Source organism: Scyliorhinus canicula, chromosome 8, assembly GCF_902713615.1.
Source record: "Scyliorhinus canicula chromosome 8, sScyCan1.1, whole genome shotgun sequence".
Taxonomy (NCBI): Eukaryota; Metazoa; Chordata; class Chondrichthyes; order Carcharhiniformes; family Scyliorhinidae; genus Scyliorhinus; species Scyliorhinus canicula.
The window spans coordinates 110,703,539-110,729,542 of record NC_052153.1 but is presented as its reverse complement, the minus strand read 5'-3'; the positions used below and the strand labels follow the sequence as shown (position 1 = coordinate 110,729,542).

The following is a 26,004-nucleotide window of genomic DNA, read 5'->3' as shown; positions in this document are numbered from 1 at the left end:
GGCACCCTGACAGTGTCCAGGTGGCACGAGCAGTGTCAGGGTGCCACCCTTCCCAAAGGCCATCCACCCAGGGGCCTCCGATCCCCATGCAGATCCCCCCCCCCCCCCCCCCCCTAAAGTGCCATTCCAACTGGTCCCTTTTTGTGAGGATCAGTACTGAACGCACTTGCCTAAGATCTCCGAGGCGAACGAGTTGGATTCCAATGCCTCGGGTAGATCGGGCGAGCTGCATGTTAGAGTGAGACTTGCTACTCACTCAAATATGCAGATTTGTCAAATACTGAACCTGCCCACAACGGGCGAGATTCCGTTAGATCTCGCGCGGAATGACGACTCATGTAGATCATGGAAGAGGCCTCTCACGGCATCTGCCGACCACGTCATGCCCCCGTTCGCCCCAATGGGGGCGCAGCGCAGCCAATAGATCACACCCTAGAACGTTCAAAAACCTAATGCTCTTTGTTTGTACCCAGTCACGTCTATTGTTTTTTCTAAAGACCCTAGTTGCCTGGAAAGCTGGCAGAAGTCGATAAGAGTTGTAGCGAAGGCAATGCCAAAGAATATTTTTTATGTTTAATATTGGGACATATCTATCTCGCCCAGCTGTCTGTTCTGAAAATGGGATTGCCCTTTCTTGGTTGAGTCCAAACATCGGACCTTAGATTTGTTAATATAAAACCTACTTTTATAAAAGTCTACTAAATGTGTGTTTTACTCTTAGAGTGTGCCTGCTATTATTTTATTGACCTGAGGTATTATGATGACAAATTGTTTCCTGAATCTATATTAAATGTATACGCCAAGATTTTCTGGTCCCGCCACAGTGGATACAGGTCCTGCCACGGTGGATACGGGTCCTGCCACGGTGGATACGGGTCCTGCCACGGTGGATACAGGTCCCGCCGTGGTGGATACGGATCCTGCCATGGTGGATACAGTGAGCAAGCCAAAGATCCATTGACTTTGGCGGGACCAGAGGATCCTGCCAGCAGGTGGGGTCTTAAAATGGCATATTAAAATCTTTTGTCTGGCCTGTGCTTCATGTGATTTTAATTTTGATTTTTTTTTAAGGTTCACAATATTTTGGCAGAAATGGTAATGGGAGGAATGGTTTTAGAGACCAATATGAATGAAATAGTAACTCAGATTGATGCTCAGAACAAAATGGAAAAATCTGAGGTAAGAGTTTGCACCTTGAAGAAAATACATTTCACCTTGCATGGTTGTGGATCCTTGCATGTTTCTTGTTCGTTCTGTCGCAGCTTATTCTTCAGTGCCAACAGCCAGCTTGCTTGGCGTGCGAAGTAAAGCTATTGAATGACAATTTGGGTAGTTTTACTATGTGACAAATCAACAGCAATGATAATGCATTGTAAAATGCCTTCTTATTAGTGGGAATATTACAGTGCAATGTGCACAATTTGGTGATAAAACCTTAGGTGTGCACCATTTGGTGAAGTCAAAAGCTGCATGAATGAATTTGCATGTATATCAACCTGAAAGATTTAGTCCTTAACAAATTCGTGTTAGAAACTAGAAATGATGTGGAGGTCATTTTTGCTCCAAGGCGGTCTTCAGGACACGCGACACGCAGAATTGCCGAGCAAAAACTTGTAGCTAAGTTCCGCACACATGTGTGCGGCCTCAACCGGGACCTGGGATTCATGTCGCATTACATTCACCCCCCACCATCTGGCCTGGACTTGCAAAATCCTACCAACTGTCCTGGCTTGAGACAATTCACACTTCTGGGGTTACCCGTATCTCTGGATCTGTAATGATTTAATTACCCGCAAATGCTCGCATTCCAAGCATTGTCTGGCATCTCTGACTTTGTCTATATAAATGTTTCTGGAACATACCTCTCCATTCACCTGAGGAAGGAGCAGTGCTCTGAAAGCTCGTGTTACAAGCTGGTGTTGTAAGACTTCTTACTATAAACCAGAAAGTTTAAGGGGCTGGTTCATGCAAACCAGAAGTGCACTGAGCATAAATGACTGCTAAAAACGAAATGCCCTGATGGTAGCTTCAGCTTATCAGCTTTTCGAGACCTGTCTCATTAAAATAATTTTCCATTTGCTGCTCAATGTATGTCAAGTTAGTTGGTCTTGACCGTGACAACATTTGTAGTTGACCTCAGTACTTCTGGGTTAGAGAAAAAAAATCAGCCAAGGCTAGCACTCCAGACTATTATTCAATGACCTGAGCTGGAGGTAACAACGGCGTAGTGAAAATATTGCTGGAGCTAATGCTCTGGGACGTGGGGAAATTTGAATAAATTAATAAATCTGGAATATGAAGCTGCTAGTCTCAGTAATGGTGACCATGAAACTATCATCAATTGTTGTAAAATCCCATCTGCTTCACTCGTCTTTGAGGAAGGAAATTTGCCTACATGTGACTCCAGATCCTCAAGTGTGGTTGACTCTTAACTGCCCCTCTGAATGGTGCTCAGCAAGTCATTCAGTCAATTTGGGATGGGCTACAAATTTTGGCCTTACTAGCCCATATCACTTGAAATAATAAAGTGAAAAAAGGTGAGTATGCGAACAGGATCAGGCAAAACAATGATGCTCACTATAATCAAATAATCCGTTAACATTCACTATTGAGACTTGCATATGAATAATAACTACATGGACAAGGTGCTGTCAGGTGTCTAATGCTCCTGGAACACGTTTTGTGTGAAATTCTTCTTGAGTTTTACTACTTCAGGACAGAGTTTAAAAAATACACTTTCCTTTTTTGGTTTTATTCATGTGCATAAAAATAGCTTCTTTGCATATTTTTTATTTGTGCAGGTACTACTACTAGCAATTGTAACCACTTGAAGCAGAAGACTGAAATTTGCACTTTCACTTTAAGATACAGCGCAGGATGCCATTAGCTCATTGTGTTTATGTTGATTCTTTGCTTGATAAATTCAACATTAATCCCATTGCACTCTTCTACCAACTGCTCTCCCTTTTTCTTCATGAAACCTGATGTCTTAAATTGTGAAACAGGTTGCCTCGGGATCGGACTGCAAAAGATAGATTGATGTTGATATTTCTCTTCGACTGTTTGATCTATATGTCCTCTGCATTTTGTCTTTAATTCACCTTCCCATCAAATTGCAGTTTTCATAATTGTCTCCTAAATGGGAATTAAATGAAACAATTAGCACAACATTTGCATTTTAGATTTCAAGTATGATCATTTCATTAACATTTCTAAAGAAGTATGGCCAATGCAAAGCATTGTATTAAAAACATTTGGTGTAAGATGTAAAAATAAAGTTTCAGTAGAGCAGATTTAAATTTTAAAAAACTTGCAGTGGAAACCAAAGTTTGTTTAATTTTTTTGTCATTGGCCAATGGATTGGCCTAACAATCCATCTAATTATGTTAAAGTAACAAAGGCTCTCAACACACTTCAAACAACTTCAAACACTCCAGAGGTAGCATGAAGGAGCATTGCTATGGGACCACAGGCATAGGGTGCGATTCAACTAATTGGGAACAAAGTCCCATAGCTAGCGTTTAGCTGCGTGTTTCCCGGCGCTCGCAACGCTGAGAAACATATGGCTATACAACGGGGGCCTCAGCGGAGAATGCATGGCCGAGGCTGCACATAGCCCCCTTTTGTACTTAGGGGAGCTCTTGCTACACTGGGGACTCCATTCTCCGGCACCCTGGCCTGATCACACGTGAAACAAAAATACCAGCTTGGCACCTTGGCGGTGCCAGGTTGGCACTCAAGTGGCACTGCCAGGGTATCCAGGTAGCACCAGCAGTGCCAGGGCACCACCCTTCCCAAAGTGCATGCAGCTCGGGTCTCCGATTCCCTGGGAGGCCCCCACGAGTGCTGTTTAGTCTGGTCCCAGTTTGTGAGGACCAGGTCCAAACGCTGCTTGCCCAAGGTCTCCGAGGCAAAGGTGATGAATCCCACAGCCTTGGATACCTCGGGAATCTTCACATTAGAGTGAGACTAGCTGTATGCAGATTTTTCAGAAATGACCCTGTCCACAATAGGCGGGATTTATATCGCGTTGTGGGCCGTGTAGATCCCCGGGAGCCGGTTCTCACGGCTTCTATCAGTCACACTGCGCCATGGCGAACTGATTTTCGGGCGCTGTGTAGCCATTGGTTCGCACTCTTAATTTCTTTCTTCCACGTAGCTAATTCTGTGATCCATGCTCAATAAGCAAAACCCAGCCATTTCCCATCGAGAGGTAGGAACATTTTAATGAGTTATTTTTCTTGAACTGCTTTTATGTATTTCTGATAATTTCGGAAATGTATTGATAAAAAGTGAGGGGCAAGCCAATCAACATTTTTAACTTGTGGCAATAGGAAATGTGAGGTTTGTGGGAAGCATTGGAAGGTAAATACCCTTTTAAAGCCGCTTTTAAAAAGAAAATAACTGTTCCAAGATGGTTACTTAATATGTGCTTCAGGTTGTACTACTCTTCCTGAGTCATGTAACCATCACTGCTTTTTGCAGGTCTTTGGGCATTTAAGTTTTTGTATGTGATTAACAGTGCTGTATTCTCATCTACAACATTTTAAAGTTAATTTCCAACTAATGGGTTGATCCCTTGTTAAAGTAAAATTTGATGTGAGTGAAGTAACTTAATAGTACACAAAAATTTTTTCAACCCTAGATTGAGAGGATCAGGTGGGGTAGGATGGAGTATATTCTTTAACTTCTCTGATCTATTTCATTCAAACTTCCTCGCAATACTGGAGAGTGCACATTGAGTGGCTGGGACTACTCCGTTTGGAGCAATGCTAGCTAGAATAATTCAGCATGTGTCCTCACTAGATGATCAATGTCAAATATCTCTGTTTAGTCTCATTGCCGTTGGATCGGTTGAGGACCCTCCAGTGTAAACGCTGAACCCTGGCAGTAGAATGCAGAATTTCAACAGAAGACTATGCAAATCCTGGAACTGATGGCTGCAGGAATAAATCCAGACTCTCCCCAAGAACCTGTTATAGGTTGAACCAATGGGGTCTCAAACATTTAACACTTCTGCAGACAATTTGCACTAATCAAACATTGTCAATTTCTCCCCTTGACTTAGTGTTTTAAGAGATATGCTGTATTTGGATTAAATTACAGACTTTGTTACCTTCTTCCCAGATGGCAGCTATACCGTTTTTGTGGTAACTGGTTATGATCTTCCTCAGCCTGAAGGTACATCAAACTGTCTCCTCATGGATTGGAGCATAGATTGTAATCCCATACACTTTCCAGCACTTGTCCAGTTCCCAATCCATTGGTCGAATAAAAATCAGCTAGCTTCTGTAAAGTGCGAAACCTGCCCCACAAGGTTACAACTTGGGTGGTGACTATACATATTTGAATCTATAATCTTCGTTTGCTTGACAGCTAGTTCTGACTCTCAGCATATTGATTAATATTTTCCTGATTTAAACTAAAATTAGATCTTGGAAAAAGGTTTGTCATTAGATTGACCTAATCAGTTTTAATATTGCTGCCACCTACCAATGTCTTCAGTGTTCGCTTAATCTGACCTTTAATCCAGCTCAAAGTACACTTGACATCCATTTCAGTCTGTCTCACAGCCATCATGGCATGAAATAATATTGTACAGCCATAGTTGAGCAGTTATTTGTTTTGTTTTAATGGCAGGTAAATCTTTCTGTTTTAAGCAATGATAAACAAAGAAATCTCAAGTGCAGCTCCATTCTACCAGAATATGATCACTCCATTAGCCAATGTAGAATGGACTGACCAAACTAGCGCTCTTTTTCTCCAGAAAAGAGAAGACTTGAGGGGCTGAACCAATAAGAGTGGTTGGATTTAAAACAGCTCGAGTGGAAAACCTGGGTGGCTCCATCATAAAAATGTCAGGCATTGCCATCCTTTTTTTTCCTCCGCATAAAAATATACTTTATTTGTGAAGTATCCGATAAAACATTGCAGACATTTCAAAATGGCCATTACAGAAAGCACAATGATATTCAAGTTTTCTACATAGATCTCATTGCACTCTTCACATTTCAATACAATCAAAGGAACATTACAGACATTTCAATATGGTCATTACAAAGGGTATAATGGTATTTACGTTGAAGGCATATTGAGGTGCTTTAACACAATTGTGATACATGTAATAGTCCCCGTATGCATTCAGTGAGAGTCATACAGCTCGAGGGGTTTTATGCAATTCTGCTTCCCTCAGTACACTATGGCTGAAAGGTCTGAGACAGCGGCCTTTCTTATAATTCTGCTCAATTCCTCTTCTGGAACAACAGAGTGAAGACCAAAAATTTAAGTGGTAAATCATGACCCCTCGTGTCCTGCCACTATGTTTTTTTATTGGATTTTTGAACAAAGTATATTTGCTGTTATGTACACAGGATATATATGTAGGCATCTGTTTGTGCCGGAGAGACAATTCCGGAGGGCAGTCATCGAATGGGTCTGGTGCCAGTGTCGGCATTGCCATCCTGGGTCTTGAGTCACAGAAGTCCCACATGTCGGGCCTCCCCCTCAGAAGTGATGCCGATTTCCCAACTGGTGGGCTGAACCCACGTCTGAGACTTAAATTCTGCCCATAATCTTTAACATTATGAAGGAGATTAAGGGTTGGAGATGGTGACAATGCTTCCACTTCTGAGCGGCACGGTAGCACAGTGGTTAGCACAGTTCCTTCACAGCTCCAGGATCCCAGGTTTGATTTTTGGCTTGGGTCACTCGCGGAGTCTGCACGTTCTCCCCGTGTCTACGTGGGTTTCCTCCGGGTGCTCCGGTTTCCTCCAACAGTCCAAAGATGTGCACGTTAGGTGGATTTGCCATGATCAATTGCCCTTGCTGTCTGAAAATATTAGATAGGGTTATTGGGTTGCGGGGATAGGGTGTAGGTGTGAGCTTAAATAGGGTGCTCTTTCCAAGAGCCGGTGCAGACTCAATGGGCCGAATGGCCTCCTTCTGCATTGCAGATTCTATAATTCTATGATTCTGTGGATGCTCAAAATCTGGGACCATATCAGATAGCTATCAATAAATCCAGCAAATAATTCCAAGAGAAGCTTCTTTACCCAGAAAGTGGTAGTGTGAAACTTGCCACAACGGATAGTTGAGACGTATAGTTTGTACGCATTTTTAAGGGGAAGCTAATTAGTGCATGCAGGACAGAGGAATGAATGGAAGCTTATACAGAAAATATTAGATTGGGTGGTATTGGAAGAGACTCGAGGATCATAAAACAGCAGAAGAAATTGGGCCAATGTCCTGTTTCTGTGCAGTAAATACTGTTACTATAGATTATATTTGTAAGTTGCCATGCATGCTGTAGTCACTTTCTTTCTCAACATATCTTTCCACAAAATACGGCATTTGTTCAGTACTTTTGATCCTAAAATATAGCTTTGAACTCAATTGCTGCTTTGGTAGCAAAGAGCTGAGAAGTTCTCTAAAGACACGATCCTTATGACATGGAAATACATACCATGTGAGTGGATCAGGTTACTATGTTTCAAAGCCTTAAAGCAAAATGATAATTCAAAGTGGATGAGAAGTGATTTCAGGTTCTACAGTGTGAATTCCTTTTTTGTTACTAGCTCATATTGATTTGACCATCATAGAGACCTAGATTTGTCGCACACTGGCCCCATTATATCAGTGCTAGATCTCTTCTAAGGCAGTGTAAATCGAATTCCATTTTCCTGCCTTGTCCTTAGCTTGCATGTGAAGCTTTCCATGCTCTTTACATAAAGAAATTACCAGCCCCTTGTTACTGATCTCTCAACTAGACATTTAATCATTTTAAAAGGTTCTGCTTAAATCTGTTATCCTTCACTGCTCCAGTTGAAATAGTCCTAGTATCTGCAGTTCCCCCCTCAAACCACAGCTTCCCATCCTTGATATCATTCTACACTGTGTACTCTATACACTTTATACTTTAAGGTATTTCTATAATTAAACACTCCGCTCTACATGCCATCCTGTAACTGGTCTACTCATTACCTTTTATGTTAGGTCTTTGCTCCTGTATTCAATTTTTAAAATTTAATTTTGTAAGGGATCTTTGTGAGCTATATTTCTGCAGTGTCATGCTAGCTTTGGGTAAATTGTAGTTTATGGTACTGTCATGTGAATGTCCCTTTAAGAAAAGTGTGCTTTATCAAATGGCTTCAGTGATGTCATTGTGTGGGTGGAGCTGAAAGCTTCTTTTGGCTCTGTTTAGTTTTGCTTTCAGTTGGAGAGCTGTATTGAAAGCAAGTAGATGTGTATTGATCTCTCTCTGCAATCTAAAGAATATCTCCAGATCACTTGATGATTTCAAAGTAATACCTGTTTCTGTAAGGAATGCAAACCTACTGTCTTTGTTAAAAAGGGTTTTTTGACTTATGGATGTTGTTTGGAAAGTTATTAAGGGTTATCTATCGAGTATTGTATCGTTTTGTGGGGGTTATTAGTGTTGGTAGTTGGTAAGATGTTTATTGTGGGTTTATAAAATGTTAACTGGATTCATAGAATAAACATTGTTTTTGTTTAACAATACTTTTAGATCTCTGTAACATCACACCTGTAAAGTGGGGCCTTGTGCTCCCCATAACCAATATCTATTCAAAGTTGTGGGTCAGGTGAACTCCATGATATACTTTGATGTTCTCTAAACCCTGGCCATTATAGTAGAACATAGAACAGTACAGCACAGAACAGGCCCTTCAGCCCTCGATGTTGTGCCGAGCCATGATCACCCTACTCAAACCCACGTATCCACCCTATACCCATAACCCAACAACCCCCCCCCCCCCCCCCCCCCCCTAACCTTACTTTTTAGGACACTACGGGCAATTTAGCATGGCCAATCCACCTAACCCGCACATCTTTGGACTGTGGGAGGAAACCGGAGCACCCGGAGGAAACCCACGCACACACGGGGAGGACGTGCAGACTCCGCACAGACAGTGACCCAGCCGGGAATCGAACCTGGGACCCTGGAGCTGTGAAGCATTTATGCTAACCACCATGCTACCAGTAAGCTATTTGAAATTAAAGACAATTTAATGCAAAAATTACATGCTCATGAAACAACTGTAAATTGGTACTTGTCAAATATATTGTATTGAGATTCGAATAGAGGCTTGTTATTGGGATTGAGTCCAGAAATTTGTTCTTTGTGTTGATAGTAAGGTAAAGTCGGCATAGTCCCAGAGGATCATAGGCTGCTTTCCCCTTTGAGGGGGAGAGCTGACTGGTGGTGATTTAACCTGCGGATCATCACACCTCAGGCGAGGGATAAGGTTGATAAGGTGGACCTTCATGAATAACCTCTGCCATATGGGAATTGAACCCACGCTGCTGCCTTTCTCTGCATCACCAATTGTCTAGCGAAGTAAGTTAAATCGTCCCCCGTAATGCCATGTTGCGTGCTTATTTGACATTGCTTTATTCACCAATGTGCTGCTCAAGAAAGCCAGATATTTACGCTGCATCACAATACAATGATAATGGAGGCCAGTCTTCATTTTCTGAATCTGTATTAATTGAATTTAAGAACTTAGAAACTTGGGTAGTTAAGTTCAGCAGCTCAAATAAATGGTGTGACCCAGCTCAGTGGCTCAAGTAAATGGTGTGACCCAGCTCTTGTTAACATTTTTGTTGGATTCCATGGGATTGCCCTTTCGATGGAATGAGCCCTAACCTCCCACCCCTTGCATATTTCCGATATGTAGATATTATTATATTTACTACATTTATACCTGCAGCTGCATGTCAGAGCTTCCTTGCACACTTTAACGTACTCCATCCTGTGCTCAAATTCACCATTGAAATGGAGCCGTCTAATAATCTCAGTTTCCTTGCTCTGATAGTTGAGAAATCCACAAATCGGCCTGTACTGTTGTCTACTGCAAACCTACCTTCACTGGTGAGTGTGTATGTGTTGGGATTCCTACAGCTCCATGCACTACAAAACTGGCATTATCGGCAATCTCGTAAATAGGGCGTAGCTGTTTGCTCTCAATGCAAACTTGATGCCAAAATAGGGCATATCAAAGCCATCCTGTAGGATAATGGTTACCCCAGTCAGATCATTGCTGTGTATCGTGCATACTCTTGAATAAGCCTAGAGCTGCCACTTTTGGACCTGAAAAGTGCCCAGTTTCTTCAAATTAGTCCGGAAGGGTAAGACATATCAACAATTTGAGAAACTGATTAAGCTGGTCATATCACGCTGCTACTTTGCAGTAGCAACACAAGTGAAATTTTCCACTAACAGATTGCTGCTGTCATGCTGAAAGGCCACACAAATGAGCAATGTGGAATATGAATTTTCATCCTATGGGTTGCCAGGTATTTAGGCTGTATGTCCCAAAGACTGGCAGATCATGTCAAGCAGAATGTTCTTTCAGCTGATTCCAGAAGTCAGAGTACTGACTGTGCTAGAACAGACCCTGCTTCCAAAATGTAGAACATAAATCTAATATTAGATGCGATTCTGCGATTGAGCACAACTTGTTGAACAATTCCAAGTGTGTTAAGAATTTACACTATCAGTTGGGTTCCTTGGAAGCTACATATGTTCATATGCAGGGACCTGTCTGTTGCAGGCAAAAGGAAACTGTCCAGGCATTGAATGGGGGACAATGCTCCCTGACTTTCTTCATGATGAAGCCTCAACTAATCAGAGTCAATTTGCCAACAAATCCATACCCATTTATCATATTGTATACATTTTTGCTCCCTTTGAAATTTGACATTCTTGCATTTGTCCCGATGTGTGCAAAACCCAAAGCTTTGATAGCATGTCTCTTTTTCAGTAATAGTGAAGTTCCTCTCTACAAGTAACCCATGCTGTATAGAGCTGGGAGTTCTTGATCCTGACATTGGGTGTCAAATTTTTTAAAAAACTTGCATTATCCAACCTTAATGATTCACCTCACTAAGCAGCAAAGTAGTTTTTCAAAAACTGATTTTGCCTGTTGGGAAACTGAGTATCAATCTCTTGTGGGATATGAACTGAGTTCAAAAGAATGAGGAATGTTGGGAAACATCCGACTGGATATATGATAAAATGGGTAATTATATAAATTAAAAGCTTTTAAAAACTTGACATTTTAACTGAGGCTTTATGAACAGCTTGATATTTCAATCTGCATTTGGCCATATGACCATAGTTATTGTTTTCACTGCTTGCTTAAAAGCTTAATTTTTATCAGCCTACCAAGATTGTACCAAAAAATCCCATACAGACATTTTTTAAATCTTAATTTTAGTGTTCCTATCTAATTCCTGAGCCTCTTTGCTTTTACAGTGCAAGGGTTTCTCTTTTTTTTTTTGCTTCTTGAACATTCAATTATCATTTTTTTTCTTCTGATATTGTTTAAGGTGAGCCTGGGCTGAACAAAAAGGTAAAAGGCTTAGGAAGTTTAGCATATAAAAACTTTGCTGAGAATAGCTTCAGCTAAGTTCAATTGCCTAAAATTTTCTATGATTTTATCTTATCAATCTCACATTGTTAACAAACAGGGGCTGCAAGGAAAAATGAAAATCAGGCAAATGGTCGGTACATAGGAACATAGAAAATAGGAGCAGAAATAGGCCATTCAGCCCTCGAGCCTGGTCCACCATTTAATTGGATGTTCTACCATAATGTAATTTTCCCACACTGTTCCCGTATCCCTTGATATCTTTGCTATCCAGAAATCTATTGATATTTGTCTCGAACGCACTCAATGACTGAGCCTCCACAGCCCTATGGGGTAGAGAACCCCAAAGATTTACCATACTCGAGTGAAACATTCCCTCCCCATCTCAGTCCTAAATGGCCTACCTCTTAACTTTGAGACTGTATCCACTGGTTCTAGACCCCCTCCTATTCCCCAACCAGGAGAAACACCCTTCCTTCACATTCAGAAAACCAATAGTATAGGCTGTCTGTCCTTAAGAGCTGATGAGGCACCAACATTGATGTGACGTATCTAAGAATACTGAGGGCAGTCAGAGTGGAAATTGAAGAGGTTTTGTCTATAATTTAAAGGTTCAGTTCAGGAATTGGATTGTTACCTGCAAAGGAAGCATGTGCAAGGCTACAGGGAAAAGGTGGGGCAGTGGCACTGGATAAATTGCTCCTATGGAGAGCTGGCACAGACGTGACCAGCTGAATGGCCTCCTTTGCTGTAACAATTTTGATTTTATGATATTCTTGTATAGGGATGAAAATGGGAGACTAAAAGTATAATATATTAAGATTTTTTTTGTTTGTGCAATGCTAAGCAGCGACCGATTTTTAAATCATACTTGGACAGCTAAGCTGATCAGGATTTTAAATTTTTTTTAAGTGAAAACAAAACTTGCTTTAAACCTGAAACTAACAGCTTGAAACACTCAGAAGGTCAGGCAGAATATGTGGAGAGCTCAGAGGGATTTATCCAAAATACTACACAAAACCCCATAGGAGGAAGTTCTTGCAAAGAATGGATTACACATGAACTGAATTATTGGAAGGGTCATAGAAATGAACAATGTATGAACGTATTGATCAGCAGTCTTTCTTATCTTCACCATTTTCAACCCCAAGTTGTGTTTACCATAGGAACCCTGAAGTGTGAATCATATACAGCAGTATTGCTCCAGAAAGCATTTTAGCTATTGTAATGGTGAACATCATTTGTTTATTGATGTATCCTGGCTGCTGCTGTTCACATGGGAGTAAGCGGATGTCCTGAAGCATGGAGAATTAATTGAATTATTCAATCTTGTTCAACGTCCATCAGAATTAAGTTCTAGAATGTGTTTGTTTTTAAAAGCAGTTTTCCCATGACTATGCAGGAATATTTTTCCTTTACATAGTGGTAAAGACAAACTACACATGGGAATTATACACTAGTGTATTATAATGCTACTGCCCAAATAGTTCAAATCAGCACACAGCTGAAATTCTGGGCCTAGGAAAATGGCTTTAGAGTATGGCATCAATTTGTTTGAAGCATAGAGACAAAATAAAGTAGAAATCAAAAGGATATTAGAATGCTAGTCATTCTCTATTATTTATGTGATCTTTGGGAAACTACTGCATGGCTTATCTACATTTTACATCCTCTCTACACTAAACTTCACAAAAGCTTTGTCTTTTAACAAATATGTATTGTTTCAAGGTTGTAGTTTAACTTTGTTTAAAAGTATTAGTTTGCATGGAAGCTGTGTCAGTACCCTGCAGAGCTTTTTCAAGTTTATTCTATGTTACATTTGTACAACAATGGATGATTTGGAAAAATATGTTGCAGTCATGAGTCATTCTCACTTGATGTCACTCATTTACTGGTCAAAGCAGGATCAGAAATTCTCTCGGGTGTGTTTCCTCCGGGTGCTCCGGTTTTCTTCCACAGTCCAAAGTTGTGCTAGTTAGGCCAGGATAAAATTCTCCTTTGGTATCCAACGGTTAGGTGGGGTTACGGGATGGGACCGGGGGGGGGGTGGCTAGAAAGGGTGCTCTTTCGGAGGGTCGGTGCAGACTCAAAGCGCCAAATGGCCTCGTTCTGCACTGTAGGGATTCTGTGATTCTATGTTTACTGTGTCTAGGAACTCCTGATGTTTACTTCCATGACAGCTTCTCCAAGTTGTATTTACATGGTGGACTGTTGGGCTCATACAAATTACGTTCCCCTTCAGGAACCAGTTAATGTTGCAAAAATGGCTATGCTTGAATGGCCTGTTGTGACATTCTAATTTCTGTATAAATATCTCTTGAAAATTATTTTGTTTGTCTGAGAAAGATATGTGAAAGAGGGGGTGACATTTGATTGAATTAAGGAGCTGCATGTTTATAACAATGCATTCATGTGGCAAGTTTATCACCAATGCAGCATCAAAACCAATGCTGAACTTGTAGAGCAGGGGTGGGCAAACTACGGCCCGCGGGCCGCATGCGGCCCGCCAAAGGTCTTTATGCGGCCCACCAAGTCATTAAAAAAAAAAAAAAAATCTTTTTTTAAAAACATTTTTTATTTATTTTTTTAAGGTTAATGGGGGGGCTGTTGGGTTACTTACTGGTATAGGGTGGATACGTTGACTTGAGTAGGGTGATCATTGCTCGGCACAACATCGAGGGCCGAAGGGCCTGTTCTGTGCTGTACTGTTCTATGTTCTATATGAGGCTCCCAGAATCATAACCGGGTGAAGTAATTATTTTACTTAATATTCTATGCGGCCCTTTAAAATTGTGAATTTCTGAATGTGGCCCTTGCACGGAAAAGTTTGCCCACCCCTGTTGTAGAGTAACTAGGATGCAAGCTACCCTGAAGTGAAGCAGAATGAGGCTACCTCCTCCAGATCAAGGCCTGATGCCAAGTTAAGACGGGATTTACAACGTAACAGCAGCATTTGGGCAAAAATCAAATGCTTTAACACTAAATCTAAAACAGGAGCATGAATGTTTCCTAAGAAAGGAGAAAGAAATTTACATTTCATCTTTCACATTCTCGGGAGATGCCAAACACTTAACAGGCAATTGCAGTACTGTCACTTCGACTTGTGGGCAATATGAAAACCAATATGCACACAGCCCAAGGACCATTACCAGCAGTGAGATGAACGATCACTTGATCTGTCTTCAATATTGTTGATTAAGGGGTGCATATTGGCCTGACTTCAAGAAAAATCTATATCCTGTTCTGCAAAAAAGTGCTGTAGCTTTGCCTTTCACTTAAACCAAATTACATAGAAAGTACAAGTGGAAATAGTCCATTTTGGTGTTTATTTGTAGTCCTAATTACTGAACCTGCATTATACCTATATACTTAACTCACCTGTTCTTAAATGTTGATGTAATCTCTACTTAAATCACAAAATTCTTCAGAGATATGAGCTGCCTGTGCTGTGAAAGTCAAGTTGTAGTTACATGGTGGACTATTGGGCTCATACAAATTGCGCTCCCCTTCAGGAACCAGTTAATGTTGCAAAAATGGCTATGCTTGAATGGCCTGTTGTGACATTCTAATTTCTGTATAAATATCTCTTGAAAATGATTTTGTTTCCCTGAGAGAGATTGGTGAAGAAGGGAGTGATATTTGTTCAGAGATTGATTTGTTGTCTACTCATTGCCAAAAAGGGCACAAGATAATGCAGCGAAAGTGGAGTGGGGGGCATAGTGGGGAGAAAAATGGGAAAAGGAAATGACAAATAGAAAAATGAGCACATGTACTTGCCTAAAATGGCTGCATCCAACCAGCTAAATGGAAAAGTTACTTTCTAGAGGGCTCATGCAGGCTCCAACATAGCTTAAACTGCTAGCAGAAAGCCACTATTGCTCAGTGCCTTTTGGCCTCTATACCCACTTGACAAAACTCTGCCTCTTTTAATTGGTATGCTAGGGCTGACTATCAGTTCTACTTTGCTGTTTTCTCCAAGTATGCTTACAACCTTGTCCAGGATAATCTTGGGAAATAGTAACTGTAAACACCGATTCTCAGTTTTCGATTGATAAATTCAGTAATGTAATAACTTTAGTACTTTACAAATACATACTGGCCAAGTTGCCATAGTCAGTTTTAAGATGTGAAGCATCAGGATTCATGGGTGCAACCACTTTGCACAAGATCAACTGCCTTATCAATGATACAGGTGAGTGCTACATTTATAGGCTGTGTTCCTAAGACTGGAGGGGTGATCTGAAAGCAGCTTGAGAGTGATTCAAGAGTTCATTAGAGTAAGATTATTGACGCAAGTAATTTTGAGACAGACGTATGAAATTTACATTAAAAATATTTTTCCATTATAAATGCCTTAATAAAATGTTTTCTAAAAAAAATATGTATTTTTCCAACATGTACTTCCTGTTTTTAGGGCAGGCACAGTAATACTTCCATTTGATGATTAGATCATGGGGGTAGTTTTTCAAATTGACCAGAATACTCTGAAGTGTGTTCTGGCTGGAATCAGTTATTACTGTTCTTGCTGCCCGTTGTGAAATGCTTCTGCCATTTGTTACATGAACAAAGGAAATGCAGCAACTGAAGGGGTCTTTTTTAGTGTTTATTTAAATATTTCTAGATAATTCATTTGTGGTAGAAAATAGATGACTTTCAATTCTTGAGATATAACCATTGAAGGGGAACAGGGGTGTGAAATGGTAACCTGAATTCTTTATTGCTGGAATTTTAGTACTTGGATGTACTTATCGTTCCTCTCCAATCACTTATCCAACATTCTATAAATATGCCTATATGTTCCCCAGTAACTTGTTCTGCTACAGTGTGCTGTAGCAGGGAGGTACTCTAAATGCCAGTATATGGGCATGATAAAAAATTGAACCAAGATTCAGACTTCTCCGTAAAATACAATACTCAGTTCTGAATGGAATTAAAAGATGGCCTGACCATTTCCTAGTGATTGTCGGTAAATGTACTATACAGTCCAGGAAGATGCCGGGTTCAATCCCAGGTCTGTTATTAGCTGATCTCTAAATGGTTCCTAAAATTGGTTTGGCATTTCTGGGCTGGTTGGGGAGAAAAAAAAAATATTTACCACTCCTGATTGCTATTCAGTGACCTTGATTGGGAAATGTTCACATGGATATCAGGGAGGATAATACATTTATTCTGGGTTTATACTCAACTGGCACTTGCTGGGTCACAATTTAAAAAAAACATTGCTTCTTGGATGAAGTACTGGGCAGTTGACATAATAGTCCTTCTTTGAGAAAAACAAATTTAAGATTGTGGTAGTAAAGCAGTTCATTCTCCACAATTCATATATAACAGAAGATGCATTTTGTCCCCTGTCAGTGGTCTTGAAGTTTTTCTTCTCTTCTCCAAATCTTATGACATTTCTAGCTATTTCCATTCTTCTCTCTTACAGACCTTTATCTTTCAGTCTCCCAGACAGGACAGATAGATACTGTTACTATAATCTCTCAGGTACTGCAGCCTTTAAATGGCCCACCATAATTCCTTTTCTTGTCGTTCGCAACTAGAAAGCAAAATGATGTCATCAGAGTAATGGCCACTTGTGGGGTAACCATGGGAAGATAGCTTCATATGTCTCTTGGTAGGGACATTACGGTTTAGATGCTAAATTCTTAAGATGATCTTAATTCTTCCTATAGGTTTCTCCTCATTTTGTTCTACTTGCAGACTTCATTTTGTTTTCTCTTTCTAATAATTGCATGCATACAATATAACCTGTTGCATCATCAGGCTAGCAACATGAATCTTTCTCGGCTGTCATGAGCTTCATCCATTCATTACCTAATAGTTGTTCCCTAAGAAAATTTAGAAGGGATTGGAATAACTTGTAGTTGTCATCAACAATGCTTTTTTACCCATATATAATTTGGATTAAAACAATTGAGGTGGCAAAATGCTGCATTATTTATTCCGATAAAAGGCTGTTGGTCTAAAGCCTGCTCGTCATCTTTTCTGAATAATGATGATTTCTTCCTCGTAATTTTTATTTTCTTTCAAGCTGTGAAATTGCTTTGAATCCATCTGATTTGTTGAAACAGTTTTTCTTCAGTCAATTATGTCTTCAGTGAACTGTTACCTGTATTTTTATTAGAGCAATCTTATTCAATATACTTAATTTTATTTTTTGTTTAATTTCATCATACATTTTATAATGTCACCTCTTCATGTATTCCATAATGTTATCCTGTTTTGTGTGTTCTCTCTGCAATTATTTTAATTATTTTGCATTGATCTAGTTTAATTTGTGTCACGCTGCTAATTTGTATAAAGACCATTTGATAATTACAATAAAGAAATTCCATCAACCCTATTAACCCATATAACTTTGAGCCTGACATTTTTCTAAATGATTTTTCAGTGTATTTTCATTTGCTGTGAGTAAAGCATTAGTTCTATGCAGTGCTTGTTCTGCCGTTGGCTGAACTTTTATTACAAATGAATTTCTGGAGTGGTTAAAGCTGTTGGTGACTCTGTTGCTTGAACTTTGCATGAGCCTGCCTTGTGACAACTCTTTGTCTATTTAACATTTGGTGCATGACTTTAAAAATATATTCGAATAAATGAATATGTCAACAGGGTATTTTATGGGAAAACGTTTTATGGTTCTTTTTATGCATTGTGACAAGTTGCTCAAATGTGTCTTTTAAAAAATGCCTTCAACTGGGGATCTAGATTAGCTTTCAATTTATTTTTTGGTCAAACGGCAGGACTTCTTCCAAGGTGCATGTCGAACATTGTAACCGAGAAGGTTACAGGAAAGTTACTTTCTGCAGGAAAGGCAGAAAATGCTGGAAATATGCAAACGTCTATCAGCATCTGATGTTCTGAATTCTGTCCTTTGTCGTAAAATTCTGTCTGATGAATGAATGCATACCAAAAGGTGATGCTTGTATCTGCTAGCCATATGTTCCAAGTGATTTCTGACACATATAGGAACAGGAATAGGCCATTCAGCATCTCGAGTCTGCTCTGCCATTCACAGAGATCATGGCTGATCTGTGGCCTAACTCCATATACCTGTCTTTTCCCAAAATCCCTTAATTATTTTGTTAAGCAAAGGTATTATCTATCTCATATTTAAAATGAACAAATCTAACATCAATTGGCGTTTGTGGGAGAGTGTCCCAAACCCCAACCACCCTTTATATGTAGAAGAGCTTCCTAACGTCTCTCCTGAATGGTCTGGCCCTAATTTCTAGACTATGCCCTCTAGTTCTAGAATCTCCAACCAGTGGAAACAGTTTATCTTCATTTATCTTGTCTTTTCCTGTTAATATCGTGAAGAGTTTGATCAGATCACTCCCTAATCTTCTACGTTTTGGAGAAATTTGTATTTTCTCTTCATAACCTAACCCCTGAAGTCCAGGTATCATTCTTAAACCTACGTTGCACTCTCTGAGATCAAAATATCTTTCCCACGGTGTGTGCCAGATCTGCTCACAGTACTCCAAGTGGGGTCCAAACAGGGTTTTTTACATATGCAGCATAACTTCTGCATCCTTATACTCTAGTCCTCGAGATATAAAGGCCAGCATTCCATTAGGCTTCTTGGTTACTTTCTGCGCTTGTTCGTGGTATTTTAAAGATCTATGTACCTGAATCCCCAGGTCTTTGGATATCCACTCAATTTAGCTTCATACCATCGAGAAAGTACCCTGATCTATCCTTTTTACTCCAAAATGGATAAACTCACATTTGCTTACATTGAAATCCATCTACCACAGTTTTGCCTTTTAACAGAGTCTATCAAAGAACATAGAAAATTACAGCATAGGAACAGGCCCTTCGGCCCTCCCATCCTGCGCCAATCCAGATCCTTTATCTAAACCTGTCGCCTATTTTCCAAGGGTCTACTTCCCTCTGTTTCCCGCCCGTTCATATATCTGTCCAGATGCATCTTAAATGATGCTATCGTGCCCGCCTCTACTACCTCCGCTGGCAAAGCGTTCCAGGCACCCACCACCCTCTGCGTAAAAAACTTTCCACGCACATCTCCCTTAAATTTTCCCCCTCTCACCTTGAAATCGTGACCCCTTGTAATTGACACCCCCACTCTTGGAAAAAGCTTGTTGCTATCCACCCTGTCCATACCTCTCATAATTTTGTAGACCTCAATCAGGTCCCCCCTCAACCTCCGTCTTTCTAACGAAAACAATCCTAATCTACTCGACCTTTCTTCATAGCTAGCGCCTTCCATTCCAGGCAACATCCTGGTGAACCTCCTCTGCACCCTCTCTAAAGCATCCACATCTTTCTGGTAATGTGGCGACCAGAATTGCACGCAGTATTCCAAACGTAGCCTAACCAAAATCCTAAACAACTGTAACATGACCTGCCGACTCTTGTACTCAATGCCCCGTCCGATGAAGGCAAGCATGCTGTATGCCTTCTTGACCATTCTATCGATCTGCATTGCCACCTTCAAGGTACAATGGACCTGAACTCCCAGATCTCTCTGTACATCAATTTTCCCCAGGACTCTTCCATTGACCATATAGTCCGCTCTTGAATTAGATCTTCCAAAATGCATCACCTCGCATTTGCCTGAACTCCATCTGCCATTTCTTTGCCCAACTCTGCAATCTATCTATATTTTGCTATATTCTCTGACAGTCCTCCTCGCTATCTGCAACTCCACCAATCTTAGTATCATCTGCAAACTTGCTCATCAGACCACCTATACCTTCGTCTAGATCATTTATGTATATCACAAACAACAGTGGTCCGAGCACGGATCCCTGTGGAACACCACTAGTCACCTTTCTCCATTTTGAGACACTCCCTTCCACCACTACTCTCTGTCTCCTGTTGCCCAGCCAGTTCTTTATCCATTTAGCTAGTACACCCTGAACCCCATACAACTTCACTTTTTCTATCAACCTGCCATGGGAAACTTTATCAAACGCCTTACTGAAGTCCATGTATATGACATCTACAGCCCTTCCCTCATCAATGAACTTTGTCACTTCCTCAAAGAATTCTATTAGGTTTGTAAGACATGACCTTCCCTGCACAAAACCATGCTGCCTATCACTGATAAGTCAATTTTCTTCCAAATGTGAATAGATCATATCCCTCAGTATCTTCTCCAACAGTTTGCCTACCATTGATGTCAAGCTCACAGGTCTATAATTTCCTGGATTATCCCTGCTACCCTTCTTAAACAAAGAGACAACATTAGCAATTCTCCAGTCCTCCAGGACCTCACCCGTGCTCAAGGGTGCTGCAAAGATATCTATTAAGGCCCCAGCTATTTCGTCCCTCACTTCCCTAAGTAACGTGTGATAGATCGCATCGGGTCCTGGGGACTTGTGCAACTTAATGGCTTTTAGAATAGCCCAAACCTTGCACTTGCTTATGCTGACATGACCTAGAGTATTTAAACATCCATCCCTAGCCTCAACATCCGTCATGTCCCTCTCCTTGGTGAATACCGATGCAAAATACTCATTAAGAATCTCACTCATTTCCTCTGACTCCACGCATAAATTCCCTCTTTTGTCTTTGAGTGGGCCAATCCTTTCTCTAGTTACCCTCTTGCTCCTTATATTCGAATAAAAGGATTTTGGATTTTCCTTAACCCTGTTAGCCAAAGATATTTCATGACCCCTTTTAGCCCTCTTTATTACGTGTTTGAATATCAATATCCTTTGTAATTTTATGCTGTCATCTACACTGTCTACAATGCCACCCAACTTTGTGTCTTCGGCAAATTTGGATATATGATTTTCTATGTCATTATCCAAATTGTTAATGAATAATCTGAACAATTAAGGCCCTAACACAGATCCCTGTGGGTCACCACAGGTCACATACTGCCAATTTGAGTACATACCCATTATGGTCACATCGTGCCAATTTGAGTATCCATTATCCCTACTTTCTGTCGCCTGCCATTCAACCAATGTCCCAGCCATGTCAGTATTTTTCTCTCAATTCTTTGGCCTTCTACCTTAGTTGACAGTCTCTTATGTGGGACTTTATCAACTGCCTTCTGGAAGTCCATATAAACAACATCTTCAGGCATTCCCATGTCACCTCTTCAAAAAATTCAGTGAGGTTTGTCAGCCATGACCTACTTGTCATCAATCCATGCTGTTTCTCCTTGATTAACTGAAAAATGTCAAGGTGCTCAGTTACCCTCCCCTTGATTATAGACTCCAATAATTTCCCCACTATAAATGTTAGGCTAAGTTTTCCTCTTTGCTCTTCTTAAAAAGCAGAGGGACATGATTAATTTTCCAATCCAGAAGGACGACTCCTGAATCTAGGGAACTCTGAAAGATTATAGTTAGGGCATCGACAGTGTGCTCCTGTACTTCTTTAAACACCCTCAGATGGAAATCATCAGGTCCTGGGGAACTTTAGTTCCATTAATGTCCTCATTATCTGTTTTACTTACTTTCATTTTATTTAGTCCCTGTTCCCGATCCACTATTAATTAATATGTCCTCAGGACGTCTGGCAAGCTATCCTCTTCTACTTTAAATACCAAGGCAAATGAATTATTCAACATGTCTGCTATTTCCCCATAGTCATTAACAATCTACTTTTATTGATTTTGATATCCTTGCAAGTTTCCTTTCATAATCCCTTTTAGTAGCTCTTATAAGCTGTTTTGTAGCCCTTTGCTGGTCTTTGTATCTTTTCCATTCGGTGGGATCTGTGTTTTTTGCATTTTTAAAGCTATTTCTATTAGTTATATGCTGTCCCTTATTTGTCCATGGCTATTTTTTCTGTGAAGTGGAGCTTTTCCCTCTTTGGTAGATACTGGTTCTGAATTGATCCTCGGCCTTTTTTAAACCAGTCAGTTCTATTTGACCTTCATTTTTAATCAGAATAACTTAGTTGATTCCATCAGTGGACAAAACATTGTAATTTTAAATCCTGCTCAAAAATGGTTAGTCTTAGAGTAAATTTGAAGTTTTACTTGAAGCTGTGATAAATAGAGGAAAGCAGCACAAAAGTGGTCATCATTGGGATGTGGTTGAAGACAGCACTGTGAAATCTTGCCTCCATTTGAGCAAAATAATGAATAGCCCAGGAATATTTTCTTTTGCCTATGGTGATGCCAGTTAGATATTTACTAGCGAAGTGAGTTTTGACCATCTTTAGTTGATATCTTGTAGAATTAAACTACTACTTCAGAGATATTAAATTCACATTTATTTCTGATAAACCTATAGTAGGATTGCTTGGAAAAAAATAAACCAGTCACTTGGCTATTGTTGGAGCAGTATAAATTGGTGGAATTTTTATGGAGGTTCCATGATATCCCACTCAAAGGTCCATGGATACTTTGGAGAAACAATATAAATACCTATTTACATAATTTCACTTGAGTCTCCACTAATCCTGAATCAAAGTGAAAAATTGGGAGAACTCTTCTGGTATTTGCTGCCAAGGGTGACATTGACCTGTGCCTAAAAAAAACACCACAAACATCTAATACCGGTAATATTTTCCTATTGGAGCAAAAAGAATCAAGTAGAATCCAGAAGCGGTATCTACACTTTTGCAAACCAGTGATAGCACTGACACAGTGCTGCATTCCGAGGAGCTGTCTTTCAGATGAGATATTAAACCAAGGTCTTGTCTGTATGTAAAAGGTTCCACAACACTATTCTGAAGGAGAGTAGGGAGTTCGCCCCAGAATCCTGGTCAATATTTATCTCTCAATCAACATCACTAAAACAGATTATATGGTCAGAAATATCTTCCTGTGCGTACATTACATTACAACTGTTTTTTAAAAAATTAGTTGACTTTTTTTAGGCTTTGAAAGTTGCTATATAAATGCAAGTGAGTTTTTGCTTTTTATTTTTATATACTGATTTTTCTTTTCTAATTTCAGAATAGTCATTTATGATGAATTTACTAATAACATATAGGTTCATGCAGCACAGGAATCCATTTTGCCCACCATGCCTACGCCAGCTCTCTGAAACAGCTACCAGTTACTTCCAATCCCATCTCTTTCCAAACAGCCCTCCAGCATTTCCTTGTTAGGTAGAGATTCTTTTTGGAAATCTTTCCATTTGTCTATATCCTGGTGTGCCGGGGACAATTTCAAAGTTTACGGATAATACAAAACTTGAACGTATTTACATTGTGAAGAGGACAGCATGGAACTTCAAAAGGACATACACAGGTTGGTGGAGTGGGCAGATAGGTTGCAGATAAAGTTCAATATGGAGAAGTGTGAGGTGATTCATTTTGGTAGGAAGAACATGGGAGAGACAATATAAAGGGGTACAATTCTAAAGGGGGGTGAAGGAGCAGAGGGATCAAAGGCAAGTTCTATTGAGGCATTCAAAAGGTCATTAGATAATTATTTGAATAGAAACAATATGCAGGGTTACCGGGAAAGGCAAGAGAATGGCACTAAGTAATACTAATTTCATCATACAGATCGAAAAGGTTTATAATAAAATGTTGCAGCTCTTTTAAGTGAGCAGTCCCGTGTAATCACCTTTGCAATAATGAAACTGCTACAAAATCACGTAACAGCTTCTATTTTGTAGAAATTACCATACTAAGATATCCCATGGTTACACATAACACAATGCAAAATTGAAAATTTTTCAGTTCATTGTCAGAAATATTCTTGGGCTACTAAGTGAATTACATAGTTAAACTTGTGTTTGCTGCAGTAACGCAGTTGGTTTATTACACTTTGGGTAGTTAAGATGTCTGAGGCATGGTTTCAAGTCTGTCTGAAAATAAATTATGAATTTAATTCTTTAAAAATGTTGAAGATCAGTTCAGAAGTTGGGAGAGAAACCATTTACATTTTTTGTTCTTGACAGTAAAGGTATGTATAAAGGACACATTTGCAATTCTAAAAATTATGAATAATGGAATCTTTCAAGTTTTTTCATTGGCAGAATTGATTACTGAATTTGAATTGCGTTTGTGTACTCATCCACTAATTACCTTTCTTTTGAAATTTACACACTTTTATATAGGCTGGTCTAGCAGGAGCTCCAGCCAGAGCTGTATCAGCAGTGAAGAATATGAATCTGCCTGAAATGCCTCGAAATATTAACATCGGAGATATCAGCATAAAAGTGCCAAACCTGCCCTCATTTAAATAAAAAATATACTCGACTTCCAGTTTGGGCTAGTTTCAGAAAAGGTTTACCATGCAATTGTGTCTACCAAATAAAAATATCTAAATAGTATTGAAAAGTATGTTGGGAAATTTTATTCTGAATTGCACCAATGAAACAAGAAAATTCATTTGTGCTTGATTTGTTTTAAATCTAATCATTTTTCTTTGTAATGTCACATTTACAGCTACATTCCGGTGCTCTATGAAGTGACTTTTATTGTGTGCTGGCTGCTATTTACGATAACTTATTTAAGATGATGGTGACTTTGTACATTCTAGCTGTTAAACTATTCTTTGTATATCTGATGGATTTCATATAAACAGAAAAGCAAACACTGGCTTTTTGGGGGGATATTTGTATTTATTTAGAGGTCTGTTGAATAGGAGCCAAAGAAGCTTGTATGTTAGGTTTTTCAGTTGCAGTGTTTTGATGGCTTAAAAATAAGTTTTATCAGAACTTCAAATGTGCAGGTTATATCATCCTTTCCAGCCCAGCAATTGTTACAGAATCCAGCTTCAGCAAGCCAGTCAGTTACAATATTTTGCTGACAGTGTATTCATGATAACATTTATATATGTTTGTAGTTAATGTCAACAGCCTTGGACAAGGTTAAGGCAGACATCATCATGAAGTTTGGCATTAGATTTTAAAACATAATGTAATCGGAACAAGTTTTTTAAAAGTAATCTTGTGGCTTGCCTGGGATGGAAAGGATAAAAGTCATCTTGAGTACTAATAACACTGGTTTATGACCGGTACGTGCACGTTTGATGTAGGTTTGACCCGTAGGTTGAGTTTAATTTTTATAATGGAAATGTTAGTCCATTGAGCACAATGTTAACCCTATGCATTACTTGTACAAACATCGAACAATTGTGAAATATTCATTGTTTAGAAATAGAACATATATTTATGATTTGAAGATTACTTGAAGTTAATGGCAAACATTTGCAAATGACTAGTAATCAGGTGAGAAAAAAAGACTTAAACTTACTGAACTGAAAGGGAATGATTTGAGGGATATTTGCATTGATATCATTTGTAATGCCGCGTTATGGGGCTAAATACCACAGCTTGTAATGTTTTTCAGATCAACATATTTACAATCGAAAGAACATTCATTTTGTATTAAATTTAATTTCAGTACAATGTATGCTAAGTAGTGAGTATTATTATTGATATTGTGCAGCAAAACAAAGCTGTAACTATCAATTTTTGTTTCATGATGAATAAAGTTGTAGTTATTTTTTGCCTTGATGGTTTGCAGTCTGAAGTTACTGGCATCCACCTTTGCACCACAGACTGAAATCTCTCTCCCGGGTTGCCTGGAATGCATTCCCCACATGGGACAGAGAATTGGGCATTGGGGGAAAATCGCAATGCTCTGGTCCCCCACTGACGGTGTGAATGAGGTCCTTGAAGCAGCACACTGGCAGGGTATGTAAATAAATGCAAATGGTCAC

The 26,004-nt window shown here is 39.6% G+C and overlaps 1 protein-coding gene across 8 annotated transcripts in view; it reads left to right on the top strand.

Annotated features, from left to right (window-relative positions):
• Positions 1 to 25,798, top strand: part of LOC119970441 (AP-3 complex subunit sigma-1) — a 98,019-nt gene extending 72,221 nt beyond the window's left edge. For 3 of the 8 annotated variants that reach the window (XM_038805052.1, XM_038805050.1, XM_038805051.1), the window contains 2 exons: positions 1,072 to 1,179; positions 24,395 to 25,798. In XM_038805052.1, the coding sequence (XP_038660980.1) occupies positions 1,072 to 1,179; positions 24,395 to 24,523 (237 nt within the window). In that variant the 3' untranslated portion in view covers positions 24,524 to 25,798. Of the gene's footprint in view, positions 1 to 1,071; positions 1,180 to 2,801; positions 3,169 to 16,818; positions 16,878 to 24,394 lie in introns of those variants that run through there. The other 5 variants (XM_038805057.1, XM_038805053.1, XM_038805058.1 and 2 more) reach the window with 3 other exon arrangements.
• Positions 25,799 to 26,004: the final 206 nt, after the last annotated feature.